General features: G+C 37.1%; 1 protein-coding gene across 16 annotated transcripts in view; it reads right to left on the reverse strand.

Moving 5' to 3' along the window:
• Positions 1 to 16,172, reverse strand: part of TTLL5 (tubulin tyrosine ligase like 5) — a 331,666-nt gene that overhangs the window by 177,677 nt on the left and 137,817 nt on the right. For all 16 annotated transcript variants that reach the window (XM_053601040.1, XM_053601031.1, XM_053601030.1 and 13 more), the window contains 4 exons: positions 15,040 to 15,143; positions 11,412 to 11,539; positions 8,559 to 8,642; positions 7,587 to 7,988 (listed from right to left, as the gene is read on the reverse strand). In XM_053601040.1, coding sequence (XP_053457015.1) covers positions 7,587 to 7,988; positions 8,559 to 8,642; positions 11,412 to 11,539; positions 15,040 to 15,143 — 718 coding nt within the window. The remainder of the gene's footprint in view (positions 1 to 7,586; positions 7,989 to 8,558; positions 8,643 to 11,411; positions 11,540 to 15,039; positions 15,144 to 16,172) is intronic.

The following is a 16,172-nucleotide window of genomic DNA, read 5'->3' on the forward strand; positions in this document are numbered from 1 at the left end:
GTATCAGTTTTCTATTGTGTTGTCTTTCTCTGATTGACTTAATAGGAGTTGTGCTTTTGTTTTTACTTTTGCTCCATATTGTAAGATCTTAAGGGTGGTCTCTTTATTGTATTCTAAAGTTTTTAATTTTGCAGCTGGTATTGATTTTACACGTGGTGTGAGACTGGAATCTAATTTCACTTTTTTCCTATATGGATAACCAATTACCCCAGAACCACTTATTGAGAAATCCCTTCTTTTCCATTGATCTGGAATGCCACCTTTGTTATATATCTAAGTTCTACCTGTCTGTGTGATTGTTTCCAACTTTCCATTCTGTTTCACTTGTCGAAATCTCTGTGCCTTTGCCAGTACCACATACCCTAATTATCACATCTTTATGTTAAGTCTTAATAATTTTCCAACTCATTTTTCTTTTTCATTAGGTTCTCACTATTCTTTGCCTTTAGATTAACATTTTAGCGTAGGCTTATCAAGTTCAACAACAAACTTCTTGAGATTTTGGTTGGAACTGTATTGAATCCAGAGATCAATATGACAAGAACTAAAACACTGATGATACTGAATCTTCCCATGCATGTTAATGGCATATTAACCCATCTATTTAGGTTTTCCATAATGTTTGTATCTTTTCACATAGTCCTATAAAACTTTCTAAGTCTTAATAGCCGGGTGTTGTGGCGGGCGCCTGTAGTCCCAGCTACTCGGGAGGCTGAGGCAAGAGAATCGCTTAAGCCCAGGAGCTGGAGGTTGCTGTGAGCTGTGTGATGCCATGGCACTTTACCGAGGGCAGTAAAGTGAGACTCTGTCTCTACAAAAAAAAAAAAAAAAAAAACTTTCTAAGTCTTTTCTAAATTCATCCATAGGTGGCTTATAGCTTGAAGGCTCCTGTAAATGATGTTTTTAAAAACACTGTTTTGTTGGTGATGACAGCTACACAACAATATGAATGTACTTAACACTTAAAAACCAGATAAAACAGTAAATTTTATGTTGTTGTTGTTTTTTTTTTCTCCCTTTTGCAGTTTTTGGGCTGGGGCTGGGTTTGAACCCGCCACCTCTGGAATGTAGGGCCAGTGCCTACTCCTCTGAGCCACAGGCGCCGCCCAATTTTATAGTTTCTTTTTTTTTTTTTTTTTTGAGACAGTGTTTTATTTTGTCACCCTCGGTAAAGTGTCATGGTGTCATAGCTCACAGCAACCTCAAACTGATCCCCTTGCCTCAGCCTTCTGAGTAGCTGAAACTACAGGCGCCCACCACAACGTATGGCTTGTTTTTCTATTTTTAGTAGAGCAGGGGTCTCGTTCTTGCTCAGGCTGGTCTCAAATTCCTGAGCTCAGGCAATTCACCTGCCTCAGTCTCACAGAGCGCTGGGATTATAGGCATGAGCCACCGCATCTGGCTTAAATTTTATGTTATATATATTTTACCACAAGCAAAAAAAAAAAAATAGTTTTCTAATACTTTGTGGCAAGTAATTTTAAAAGCTATTAATTTTTAATATTGATCTTATCTTACTGCTAAAAACCATCATTTCTAAAGTGTAGCTATAATTATTTCCTGTTTTCTATGTAAACAATATATTATCTGCAAATAATTTTATTTCCTCTTTTTTTATCTGCATGCTTATAATTTCTTTTTCTTATCATACTATGGCTGGATCTGACTTCCAGTAAAACATGGGGCAAAAGCAACATTAGTGGGCATCTTATTTTGTTCCTAATGTTAAAACGAATGCTTTCGTCATTTCCCTATTTAGACTGATAGCACTTTGCAGGTTTTGGGCAGATACTCTTTTTTAGGGTAAGAAGGTTGGTTTCCTTCTATTCCCAGTATCCTAAGAATTATTATCATGAAAGTGTAGAATTTTTATCAAATTCTTTTTCTGCACTTACAATGATGATGAACATGCTTTTTTTCCCCCTTTAATCTGTTGAAGTGGCAAATGATAGTTTTTTTTTAAATTTCAGATTAATATATAGGTACATACAACTTTGCATTTGTTAGGTAAAGTCTAAGTTGCAGCTGAGCCTTTCGCCCAGGAGGTGTGCCATATACCCTACACTGTACCCATTAGGTGAGTAAACTTGCTCATGGTGTACTACCTTTTAGATGTTGTTAGATTGGGCTGCTTTTTATCTTGATTAGAATTTTTGCATTTGTGTTCATAAATGAAGCTGGTCTATAGTTTTTGTCTTGAATACTGTCCTCAACTGGTTTTACACTTATTATCAAGATGAAACTAGCCACACAGAATGCATTAAGAAGTATTCTTTTTCTATACTCCAGAAGATTGTTTTTTTAACACTGTAATTGTCTATCTCTGGAAAGACCATTAAAACTTACCCATAAAACTACCTGGGCCATATGTTTTCTTTAAGAGAAGATGTTTGACTACTGTATCAACTATGTTTTTTTTGTAGAGACAGAGTCTCACTTTGTGGCCCTCAGTAGAGTGCGGTGGCCTCACACAGCTCACAGCAACCTCCAACTCCTGGGCTTAAGCGATTCTCTTGCCTCAGCCTCCCGAGTAGCTGGGACTACAGGCACCTGCCACAACGCCCGGCTATTTTTTGATTGCAGTTCAGCCAGGGCCGGGTTTGAACCCGCCACCCTCGGTATATGGGGCCAGCGCCCTACTCACTGAGCCACAGGCGCCACCCTGTATCAATTATTTTAATAAATACAGGACTTTCAGACTTTCTTCATTTTCTTGACTCAACTTTACATAAGGTACACTTTGGTAGAAGTTTATCCTTTTTGTATATTTTTTTTCAAGTTTACTGGAATAAAGTTAACAGTATCATATTCTTTTTGTCATTTTTGGTATATTTATATTTTCCATATCTGCATGTTTGTTCCTTATTTACCGATGTCTTCTCTTTTTTTCTTGGTCAGTCTCATCAGAAGTTTCACGCTTTATTAGGCTTTTCAAAGAACCACTGTTGGCTTTAATCTCCTCTATTTTACTTTAATTTGTGATTTTTGCTGTTATCTTTATTACATCTTTCTTTATCCTTTATTTAGATTTATGATAGTGTTGTTTTTGTAAAATCAGAAGTCAGACATTTGGTACATTAGTTTTTAGCCTGTGTTCTTTTCAAATCTAAGTATTTAAAGCAGTAAATTTCCCTCTAAGTACTACCTTGCATTGTTCTTCACATGTTTGGACATGAAGGTTTTCCATTATCATTCAGTTCCAATACTTTTAAATTTATTTACATTAGTATTTCTTCTTTCATGCTGAAATTTTGAAATATACAGGGATTTGTCATATATCTTTTTGATAATTGACTTTCAACTTCACTGCAGTGTAAACAAAGAATATAGCTGTGTGAAATCAAGTCTTCGAAATTTGTTCTTTAAGACAGGTCTTATTTTTATAAGAATATCATGTATGCCTGAACAGGTATTTTCTCTAATTGGGGGTGCAAAGTCCTATATATGATCAGTAGATAAACTTATCAACTTGCTCAAATCCTCTTTACCTCTTCTAATGAAAAAATAATCAGTTTAGTATATTAACAAATAATAATAGAAGCATGTGGAAATCTCCCGCTAAGACAGCAGATTAACAGATTCTTCATGTAGCTATTTTAATTTTTGTGTTACATCTTTGGAGGCTTTTTTATTAGGTGCAGACACTTTTAGAACTGTTTTACCTTTTGACTGAACTGAACCTTTTGTAATTATGCAGTTACTCTTTATCTGTAAGAAAGCTTTATATCTTAAAGTTCATTGTAGCATTTTTAATGTATCGACACCTCCTTTCTTCTGGTTGGTACTCACCTGGTAATTTTTTCTTTATTCTTTTACTTTCAACCATTCTGTGTCCTTAACCTTAGGTGTGCTTTCTAGTAAACAACATATAGTTGAATTTTTAAAACTTCAATCTGAAAATCTTCTAATAAGTTAAGTTCAATCTATTTGAGTTTGAGTATTCATATATTTGGACTCAATTTACCATATTTAATTTTTATTTATTTATTTAATTTTTTTTTTGCAGTTTTGGCCGGGGCCAGGTTTGAACCTGCCACCTCCAGTACATGGGGCCAGTGGCCTACTTCTTGAGCCACAGGCGCCGCCCAATCTACCATGTTTTAAATTTCTATTTTTCTTGCTTTTTCTATTCTTTTTCTTATGTATTCCTATATTTATATGTATTTTCCCCACTTAAATCATTTTTATTCTCCCCACAGGTTTAGAATTTACATACTCTGACTCTTTTTGTAATGACCTTTGAAATTTGATAATGTATATTTGATTTTAAAAGTCTATAGCTATATAATACCTTAATCTCATTCTAAAACTATTCATCCACCACAGAAAAGTTTACCTCTAATCATCTATAGGCTATTGTTGCCTAGTACATATTTTTGTCTACTACTGTTTAAACCACTTAGAATATGTTCTTTTACCACATTGAAAATAAGCTAAAAGCCAGTTACAAAAAATAGAGAATGTCAGGTGCCGTGGCTCATGCCTATAATTCTAGGACTCTGGGAGGCGAAGGCGGGTAGATTGCCTGAGCTCAGGAGTTCGAGACCAGCCTGAGCAAGAGTGAAACCCCCATTTCTAAAAATAGCTGGGCATTGTAGTGGGTGCCTATAGTCCCAGCTACTAGGGAAGCTGATGCAAGAGGATGGTTTGAGCCCAAGAGTTTGAGATAGCTGTGATCTATGAAGCCAGGGCACTCTACTGAGGGCAACAAAGTAATACACTATCTCAAAAACAAAACAAAACAAAAAAACAAAAAAAAAAAAAGAGAGAGAGAGAATCTCCACTACCTGAAAATTAAACGAAATACTTACAGACAATCCATGTCAAATAAGAAATTATAACAGACATCAGAAAATATTTTTGAACTGACTAGCTTCTCACATTCTCTATCCCTCTCATGGAAAAAATGAAAAGGGAAGGTTTTTTTAAACTTTCACCAATAACAGGCTAGAGACACTGATCTTACTGAATTTCTCACATGTAAAAGAAAGTTCAAACCAGAATATTATTATTATTGATTTTAGAAAATTCACTCACACGAACAATGACCACTCCTAATTATTAGCACAGACACATACATATACATATATTCATATCTGTGACATATTAAACAATTTAATCTCTTTATTCAAGTGACATATTACAATATCCATTCCAAATAAGCCAGATTTAAGAAACATAAATTGGATAGTTACAAAACATGGCTTAGCTGTAACTCATCTTAATATGTTTTACTAACGTGCTTAAAAAGAGATACTCCTCAAATTAATCTAGATAAGTCTCTATCAAAATGTCATATGCCTTTTTTTGCAGAAATTGACAAGTTGATCCAAAAATTCATATGGAAATGAACCCTAGGACAGCAAAGAACCCAGAACAGCCTAAACAATCTTGAAAAAGAAAAACGAATCTGGAAGAATCATCCTAGATCATTGCAAAACTTACTATGATGCTACAATAATAAAGGTAATGTGATACTGGCTTATGGACAGACATATAGATCAATGGAATAAAATTAAGATCCTAGAAATAAACCTTTACATTGATAATCAATTGATTTTTGACAACAGTGCCAAGAAAATGCAATGGGGAAACAATACTCTGCTTAACAAATGGTGCGGGGACAACTGACTGCCACAGGCAAGAGAAGAAGTTAGATTACTAGGTCATGCCACACACAAAAACTAATTCAAAATGGACAGAAGACCTAATGTAAAAGACTAAACTATTAAACTCTTAGAAAATACATAGGGGGAAATCTTTATGACACCAAAGGCACAGGTGACAAAAGAAAAAAAATAGAAAAATTGGACTCACCAATTTAAAACACTTGTGCTTCAAGAAAATAAAAGACAATTAACAGGTTGGGAGGAAACATTGCTAACATTTATCTGACAAGGGGATCACATCCAGAGTATATTAAAGAAAACTTATACTCAGTAATAAAAAGGCAAATATACCAATTTAAAAATAGGTAAAGAATTTGAATAGCCATTCCTCCAAGGAATATATTCATATATAAACATCCATTAAGCACGTGAAAAGATGTTCACCATCATTAGACATTAGGGAACTGCAAATCATAACTACAAAAATGAGACACTATTTCACGCCCACTGGGATGGGTAAAATAAAACAGACAGACAATAAGTATTGGCAAGAATGTGGAGAATTGGAACTTTCATATAGTACTAGTAGTAAAATGGCAGAGCCACTGTGGAGAACAGTTTGGGAATTCGGGAATTCCTCAAAAGGAGGAAATATAAAGTTATCATATGACTCAGCAACTCTACTATAGCTATACAGGCAAGAGAGATGAAAACATATGTCCACATCAAAACTTAAATACAAATGTTCATAATAGAATTATTCACAGTGACCGAAAAGTAGAAACAAACCAAATGTCCATCAACTGACAAACAGATAAACAAAATGTGGTATATACACATACAATAAAACATTATTCAGCCATAAAAAATGAAGTACAACATCCTACAACGTAGATGAACCTTGAAAACATTATACGTAGTGAAAGAAGCCATTCACAAAAGGCTACCAATGGTATGATTCTAACTGTACGAAATGTCCAAAGTAGACCAATCTATAGAAACAGAAAGTACATCAGTGGCTGCCAGGGGCTGAGGGAGGAAGGAACAGACAGTGACTGTGACTGTTAGTAGGTATGGGATTTCTCTCGGATATAATGAAAATGTTCTAAAGTCAGTGGTACTAACTGCACAACTCTGTGAACATACTAAAAACCATGGAATTGTACACTTTAAAGGGTGAATTTTATGGAACGTGAATTATATGTCAATAAAGCTGTCATTAAAAAATAGGAGAAGGCCAGGTGCAGTGGCTCACACCTGTAATCCCAGAATTCTGGGAGGCTAAGAAGGGTGGAGTGCTTGGGCTCACAAGTTCAAGAGCAGCCTGAGCAAGAGCGAGACCCCATCTCTACCAAAAATAGAAAATCTGAGGCAACAGGATTGCTTGAGCCCAAGAGTTGGAAGTTGTTGTGAGCTATGATGCCACGGCACTCTACCCAGGGTGACAGCTTGAGACTCTGTCTCAAAAAAAGGGGGTGAGGGGGAGAAACTTGACCAATAATATGGGTCCAGTTCATTTAAAATTAGATACCCTATTTTAAAAATTCTTTGGTTATTTTATCCAGGTCATTCTTGACTTTTATCCAGGTCATTCTTGACATACATTGAAAAATAAAAAATACTAATTTGTCTGATGTCAGGAATAACTATTTGAATCAGAAAGAATGCATATAGCATACTCATAGGTCTATGGTTATCTGTAATGGAAAATCTCATGATTAGACTATAGGCTCCCAGTAAATAGAAGCCCTGTCTTATTCATCTCTTATCTCCAGTACCTAAAAGAAGTCCTGTTTCATTCTATATCAATTAATGAATGCTACTGGATGAAATGAGTCTTCCTTAGTCACATCAGAACAATGCAGCATGTGTCCCTTTACTTTTCAAAAGAAAAGGCAAAGGGAAGAGATGACATTCTTTGTTCATTGGGGACAGGGGGAGCTGTCATCGCAGGCTGCCTTTTCTTTTCTCACTCACCTGCCTTTGCTGAAGAGGGACGAGACAGTTTCTGGCTATAGATGTGTGCAGCACTTTGGAAAGAGGAAAAGGGCCCAATGGTGTAACTGCCTGATCGACAGCGTGGCAGGCCAACGGGGCTTGTTATGTTCTGTATCCCAGGATGTATGGAGGGAGAAGCACTGTCAGAGCTTGTGTTCAGTAAGATTGCTGGCTGGTGAGGCATGCTGGGGATAGCTGGAGGAATTTGAGACAAAGAAGAATGGTGGCCAGGCCCTGGTGAGAGGCCAGAGGTTGAAATAACAGATGACAAATGGGTGTTGGGAATTTTCTGCAGAAGAGCAGCAGCAGGACCAGAGAAAGAAGTAGAGGAAGAATTGGTATATACTAATTTAGCCTCTTTTTCAGCTGAAGTGGTAAATCCTATTAAAACAAAAACAAAACAAAACAAAACAAACAGATCATTTTAGGAAAAATGGACATATAATCTATAAAACATAAACATTTTTTTAAAACATCAAAATAATCTTAGCATGAAACAGAAATCATGAAAAATACAGACTTTAATGAGTATTCATCATGAATTTATTGAATCTTGCCTACCAGAGATGACCTGGCAACAGAAATAGGAATTTACTTGTAGTCCTTTCTACAGGCTACCTCCACAAAACAGAGCAGACATATTTTACACATGTTAGAGCATCAGGACAAAGCTTCTGCTAGCAACAGCTAATTCCTTTCCCTCTTCTTTTCATCCTTCTAGGAAAAAAGACAGTGTTCAGAATTTCTAAATCTAAGAAAATGAAAAATTCTATGGAAGGAAAATAGGTTATCAATAGATAAGAGGAAATTCTAAAGGAAAAGGAAGAACAAAGAGAAAAACTTTGGGGTAATGTCCCATGCTTTTGAAATATTTAACATCTGATGATCTTTTTCTTTTTTTAATAGTTTTATCACAGAGCAAGAAATCTATGTAGGTTTAAAATCACTCACGAGATAATTTATCACAATGAATTTCTGATGCCTGTTGCTGTTTGGGTGGCTTTATTTTCACTTCTTCCATCGTCTCAGGGTGATCTAAAATAAGAAATACTGCGCTTAGGCCTCTTACTGATCAAACACAAAGCCATAGTTCTGTATAGAATTTTATTTCCAAAAATATAAGACAACTACTAATCAATGCTGGGGAACATTGCATGTCTGACCAGAGTTTCCTAAGGGTGACCACACCCATAACCTCATTGAGTGGGGCAACCACACAAATGATTCCCAACTATTTCTAACCCCAACTCCAGCTAACAGAACCAGAGAAAGGTACCTAAACCAAGGACGGCCACCTGTGGACTACCAACAAGCTAGACATGCCTAGAAACAAAACTAAGGTCAGTTAGATGCTTCTGCCAGGAATTCAGACTGGTGGGTGGGGGCCTGTGGTCTGAGAGACCAAGTTGATTGGGGGTACCCCCTGGACCCAAGAAGTAATATGTGGAGCAGGGCAGCTACCATGAGATAAAAGAGCAGCCCCACTGTATGTCAGTACATCTGGATAACTACAATGGCTCTGTATCCTAAATGCCTATTTTACTTGAGATAGGGTTATCAATATATTCAATAAAAACATTCTAATAAATTAATTTTTCTCTTCTACAGAATTTTGAAACAGAATAGCCAGAGTTAATCATGTAGGGAAATAGTCTAAAATCTTTGTTAAGGACTAGGTTCATACAAAAACTTTAACTTCCAGATCATCTTTTAGCGTGAAAGAATAGGGACACATGAATTCTTTCCTCTCTATCACCACCAGCAGCGGCACTGCTATCACACTCTTGTTTGTTCATGTTTGAAATGAGTCAGATACTATACTATCAAAAGTCATAATGTTGTTTCCGTCACTGAGACTTACCAATAGATATAGACAGGTATAGCTCTTCTTAGGTAAAGGCAGTCCTCAACACATGACCCCTAGAATGTCAAATGACCCACGTGTACAAAGGGGTGGCCACTACATGCTGTTAGGGCTTCCCCATTATTGCCAGGGGAGATATTACCATATGAATAGCCATCTACCCATCTATGAATGCCCTTACCTCCCCAGATTAGAACACTTCTCCACCCTAACCTTATTACAAGAATTCCTCAGCCTCCCTTGCCCAACACTTGTAATTACGGGGGCAATTCAGGGCTTCCATCAACCTTCTTGTATTCATTCACCCAACTTCATCTACTTGACAACAAACTTTGTAATGTTGAAGACTATGATAGTCCTGGTCATTTGTCCCTAGCAGCTATCAAAGTGCCTAACACATAATAGGGGCTCAGTAAAAATGTGTAGAAGGATGAATGAAGTTAGGAAACTCAAAGAAGAGGTCTGGATTCAAGAGGACTTCTAGTAATACAATGTTTCAATGAAATGATGTGTTAAATGGGCTTTTCTGGGTTAGCCTATGAACCAACTCCATTTTAAAAAATTAATACTCTTTCTTTGGAAAAATTCATTCCACATTTTAAATGAACAATTTCTGTCCAGGCATGGTGGCTCACACCTTTAATCCTAGCACACTGGGAGGCTTAAGTGGGAGGACTGCTGGAGCTCAGGAGTTTGAGACCAGCCTGAGCAAGAACAAGATCCTGTCTATACAAAAAATAGAAAAATTATCCAGGCATGGTAGTGTATGCCTACAGTTCCAGCTACCCGAAAGGCTTGAGCCCAGCAGTTTGACGCCACAGTGAGCTATGATGATGCTACTGCACTCTAACCAGGGCAACAGAGTGAGACTCTGTCTTAACAAAAACACACAAAAAACAAATTTCCCTAGCTAGTTCCACAACACATTATGGTAGCCTTAAGAGCAGGGAAGAAGTCTCCATGTATGAGTCTAGTACACACTGACAAAATTAGTATGTTGATTACTTATGCCTCCTACTTCTATCTAGGTTTTAAATGAACCTATGGTGAAAGAAGAGAGCTTTGTTTATAATGTTACTATTATTTTTTTTAACATGATCATGTGAGTTAGCCCAGTCCGTATACAATTCTAAAATCCCTGTTCATGGAGTTCTTCAGTATGTGGAAGCATTCTGGGTTATCACGATGCCTGCGAACAGCATGTAGAATGATGATATGATATGAGGCATCACATCAGCTATGGAGCAGCCCCACACAACACAGAATTCTACTCAAAATGTCAAAAGTATTGAGCTAGAAAAAGCACAAACTTGACAAGAGTGAGAAACAATTAGTAGGAGAGGCAGGAAAGCAGAGATTAAGAACACAAGCTTGGAGTCAGGCAGACTATGGATCAAAGTCATGTCCCTGCATGGTGAAGAGTAATCTTGAGCAAGTTAGTCTCTTTTGGATCTTTTTTTGTCTGTAAGGAAGTTTTATTGTACTGCTTATTCCACATGATTTTTGGAAGTAAAAAACATGATCATGTCCAACAGATAGTAAGGTCAAGTACCCTGTTTCCCCAAAAATAAGACAGTGTCTTATTTTAAGGTGTGCTCCCAAAGATGCGCTAGGTCTTATTTTCAGGGGACGTCTTATCTTTCCTGCAAGTAGGTCTTATTTTCGGGGAAACAGGGTATTCACTAAATGTTAACTATTACCACCTTTTCTTGAAAAGCTTGCTGTTGTAAATGACCATAGGAAAAACAAAACAGATCATAATCTTCTTCTGCTTTTAGGACAAAAACCACTGTTCCCGATCTTCCACTTTCACCCTATGCTACAAAGATTCACCACCTTGGACACTATTAGTGCTTAGCCGACACATCATTCTTGACTCCCCACTGCATTTCTAATTTCTTCACTTGCTCTATTTTTCATTTATTAACCAGCATACTTACCACCTTTTGCCCCACTATCAGAATAACTGTTGCTGTTCTTAGAACTTTTAGAGTGAGTACCCAGGAAGACACTGGCAGACTTGTTTTTTTGGGTGTAAAAAGTCAAAACCTCCTCCAGTTCAGCCTCACTGAAATGAGGAGAAAAAGTACGGTCAGGCAGGAAGCTATCCTGGAAAATCTTTCCACCAGATTTTATTATGGAAACAGAATTAGCTAGAAAAGCAGAAAATGAAAAGCACAAGCTGAAAATTCCCTAGTAATAGATGGTTAAAAGGAAATATAAATGCAAGCAACCTTAAAAATTTAAGCCACGATAAGGCTTTATGTATCACACAGTGAATTTTCTAGATGAGCAGTGTCTAATATGAATCTATTAGTCACATGTGACTACTTAAAATTAAAATTAGATAGCCCAGTGGAGTTGCTAAAAACAAACACAAAAAAACCCCAAACAAAAAAATAAATTAAAATTACATAAAATGAAACATTCTTTTCCTTAGTTATACTAGCCGCATTTCAAGTGCTCAGCAGTCACCCACAGAACAGCCACGTTCTATCAGAAGTCAAAAAAACTCAAGACGGTGGGCCAAACCTGACCAATAATGTGTTTTTGTATAGCCCCAGCTAAGAATTTTTAAAATATTTTTGAAGAAGATTATGTAAAAATGACCATACGTACATAACCCACAGAGTCTGAAATACTTCTGTCCCTTTACAGTTTACCCACCCAACTTCCATACAATGGAAGTATTTTTATTAAAGGAGCCATTTGTCATTTTAACTGCCTCCCTCAGAAGTAAGGAAACACACCAGCATAACCTCAAATGAGTTCCCTGACCATCCAGGGGTATCTGACCTTTTCTTTTTTGTCTATTAATACACTGGAAGAGTAAGAGTGGTCTTAGGTCACACATTAAATATACAAACACTAACAAAAGCTAATTAGTAAAACAAACAAACAAACAAAAAGGTCTGTGCATACTTTTCGTGATATCTAACACCACAGAAAAGCAAAAGAGGTCCTCACAAAATCTACATGAGGCCCTGCAGGCCACAAGTTGGGATACCTCACTGTGTAGACTCTACACAATGCAAGGTCACTTCTAACTGTTGAAATTATATCCTGTTTATGAACATTCACACAATACAAAGTATAAGGAAGCGGGAGAAGGCCTAAGGAAGTCTTCTAGTTAGCAGCCTCTCAACAGTCTTTTTCTTTTCTTTTTCCTGAAGCTTGCCTGTATTCAGGTAAGTAGCCAGAAGTGAGGCATGGCTGTGTCATTACCAAGAACCTAGCCCATCTTCAGAACACATTTTAATGAGAACCTAGAAACTATTGGTATGAATCTCAGCGTATGTCCCAATGCCTCCAAAATAGCTAAGTGTCACACGAAAAATACCACAAGTAACTATCAAAGATCCACAGCTGACATTGCAAACGGGCAGCTGCCTCCGCCTGTCAGTGTGTTTTATTTGGCCCTTCACAGAATATTAAATGCCAAAGGTTATGGTTGGTCAAAATACAAGCTGCTTTCTCCTCTGCCCATTTTATAATTTATGTTTCTCTGGCTGACTCCTGCAGGTATTTGAATTTACCAGCCCTGACGAACTATCCATTTACTCACTCCAAACTGATGCTACCACACATGTCCCAACAGTCAACACTTAATCCACAATCAGAAGTAATATGTTCCAATATACTTTATCTCAAAATCTACATAATTAGTTAACAGAATGTGTAATTCACTTTTAGAACCAGTTAGACCTACTGGGGAAATACACATCACTTTTTAAAAGAATGGGTTTGGGCTGGGCATGGCAGCTCACACCTGTAATCCTAGCACTCTGGGAGGGTGAGGCGGGTGGATTGCCTGAGCTCAGGAGTTCAAGACCAGCCTGAGCAAGAGTGAGACCCTGTATCTAAAAATAGCTAGGCATCTGTACTCCCAGCTACCTGGAGGGCTGAGGCGAGAGGATCGCTTGAGCCCAGGAGTTTGAGGTTGTTGTGAGCTATGACACCATGGCAATCCGCGCAACGCATCAGAGTGAGACTCTGTCTCAAAAAACTAAAACAAGGGCGGCGCCTGTGGCTCAGTCTGTAGGGCGCCGCCCCATATACCGAGGGTGGCGGGTTCAAACCCGGCCCCGGCCGAACTGCAACAAAAAAATGGCCGGGCGTGTGGCGGTCGCCTGTGGTCCCAGCTACTCAGGAGGCTGAGGCAAGAGAATTGCCTAAGCCCAGGAGCTGGAGGTTGCTGTGAGCTGTGTGACGCCATGGCACTCTACCAAGGGCCATAAAGTGAGACTCTGTCTCTACAAAAAAAAAAAAAAAAAAACTAAAACAAAAACAAAAGCCAATAAACAAACAAAAATAAATAAGGAAGGATGGGTCTTCTTTTTTTAAATATTTTTAGGGATTTTGAAGCTCTGAAGAAGGAATCAGAAATTAATCTTTTAGCTTTAAAGCAGAGCTATTTTCTAAACATAATCTAGTCCTTTTCGATTTTTATAACCTTGATGCTTCTTGCTTTGTATCTATAACCTGCTTTATCGATCACATTACTCAAAACCCAAGAATGTCAACAAAATAATATCTATCATACAATCACGGACTCCTACAAAATGATGTATTTGTTTGCTGTGAGTTTAAGCGCATGATCCTGAAACTATAGTGACGTCTGTACAAGATATTAAATAAAGATCACACTATGCTGATGACAGATAAATCCCAACCTGATTTAACTTCATAAATTAACACTACTGATTTTCTATTGATTTTCCCCTTATTGTGACTTGGATGGTTGAAACCAATCCCTTGGATGGGTTGCTTCATCCTTTCTTATTTTACTCGTTTTGTACAATTCTCCACTTAGAAATGAGTTCTATAAGTTTATTAAGTGTCTTTGTTGTCTCCTCCTTTGGAAATTTAATATAAATGAGCAAAATGGCCTAGCTGACTTAACATCTAGAGAGAGAACTGAATACTCAGATTTTCTATTCCTAAAGGCTAACCCTAAGCATGAAAAACTTGCTCTATTTTATATAAATTAGGCATAACCCTCACGGTGTTGAGAAACTGCCAATTTCTCAACCCACTCAGTGTAGGCAAAATTTTGTCATCTCCACTCCATCAGTAGATCAGGGATAAATTCAGACCCAGTAAACACTAGCAGCTTCTAACTTCAAATTTCCAAAGGCTCTCTCAGCATTTTGAGTGCTGTGTACTTTGAAAGCTGTTCAGTACTATAGCCCGAATACCCAGCAGCAGTGTTTTGATAACTGAAGCCATGACAACAGCAACATAATTGGCTGAGATATGAAGCGGCCAAGCCTATGAAACTTTCTCTCCTTCTGAGAGTGATTTTTTTGTTCTTGTTCTTTCTTTCTTTCTTTTTTTTTTTTTTTTTCATTAGAAACAGAGTCTCATTCTGTTGCCAAGGCTGGCCTCAAGCGACCCTCCTGCCTCAGCCTTACAAGTAGCTAGGGTTATGGGTACATGCCACTGTGCCTGACTTTGAGAGTAACTTCATTCACATTCACATGTCAGAAACAGGAGCATACTGGATATTTAATGGGCAGTATAAAAGATGGAATAAGATGGTTTTCATTAATCAAGAACATCTTCTACCTTGCTTGTCTGATGAACTCCTGGAAGTTCTCTGCATTCACCCCATCTTCCTCTTCTTCCTCATGTTTCTTCTTTGATTTCTTTTCAGCCATTTGTTCTGTTTCCTATCCAGTGCCCAAGCCCCATACAAAAACAAGATAAAATTGACTCTTGATAAATGGCACTTCATTCTAGTTTCATTACCCTTGAGTTAATCTGTCCTTATACTAAAGTCATTTAATTCCTTCTTGTTTTGTCACCTATAAATTTATATTTTACTTTTGGCCATTATTTCATGAAATGTTTTCAAATTCCCAAATAAAACACAAATAAATTTTTATCATGTTTTTACTTCCTACTTAGCCTGTTGATTAAAGAGCTTCTTATAGTAGCGTGGCAATATCCAGGATTACACTTGCAGCTTTAACAGTATGACAACACAGATGTGGTTTTGTTGCAATTAGGAGAGGAAAAATAGTTCTTAGAAAAGACTCTTTCTTATACCAACTTACAAATTATATAAGACACTTATATAAGATATAACAAAATTCTTAACAATAATTTTATAAATAAAGTTATAAATATGGGTTTGGTGCATTGATATTGTATTAACAATTCTATACAACTTTTGAAAAGCTATTTAAACTTCTAAGCCTCAACTTTTCCATCTGCAAACTGACCATATTCAATATTTGTAGTGCACCCTGAGACCTTTGGTTATAGGATGCTTTGTAAAATAGTCTAATTAATAGCACGTTTCCCGGACCTGACTGTAAAATGATATCATTATATAAAATGTTTCAGAGAAGAAACATCATAACTTTCTCAAGGAAGAATACATCATCTATCAAATCCACAGTTTAAATTTCCTCTCAAATAGTCAAAGCTCACCACTATCCACAGGCACGATAACAATAATGTAGATTCACATAGCTCAGGATTCATCACAGGTACAATAGTGCTCAAAGGAATATACCTTTTGTTAAGAGTTAAGCATGGCCACTGAGCTTAACTCAAACAAATAGTTTTTCATCCCAGGTTAAGGTGTGGAGTCCTTCCCTCCTTAACAGTAATACACAGAGGATGATAACACTAGAGAATAGAAAAAGAACCTTTCTACCTAGTTTGACAGAGGTTTCTAACCTGTTTCTGAC

The sequence above is a fragment of the Nycticebus coucang genome, chromosome 9 (assembly GCF_027406575.1).
Source record: "Nycticebus coucang isolate mNycCou1 chromosome 9, mNycCou1.pri, whole genome shotgun sequence".
NCBI classification, from domain to species: Eukaryota; Metazoa; Chordata; class Mammalia; order Primates; family Lorisidae; genus Nycticebus; species Nycticebus coucang.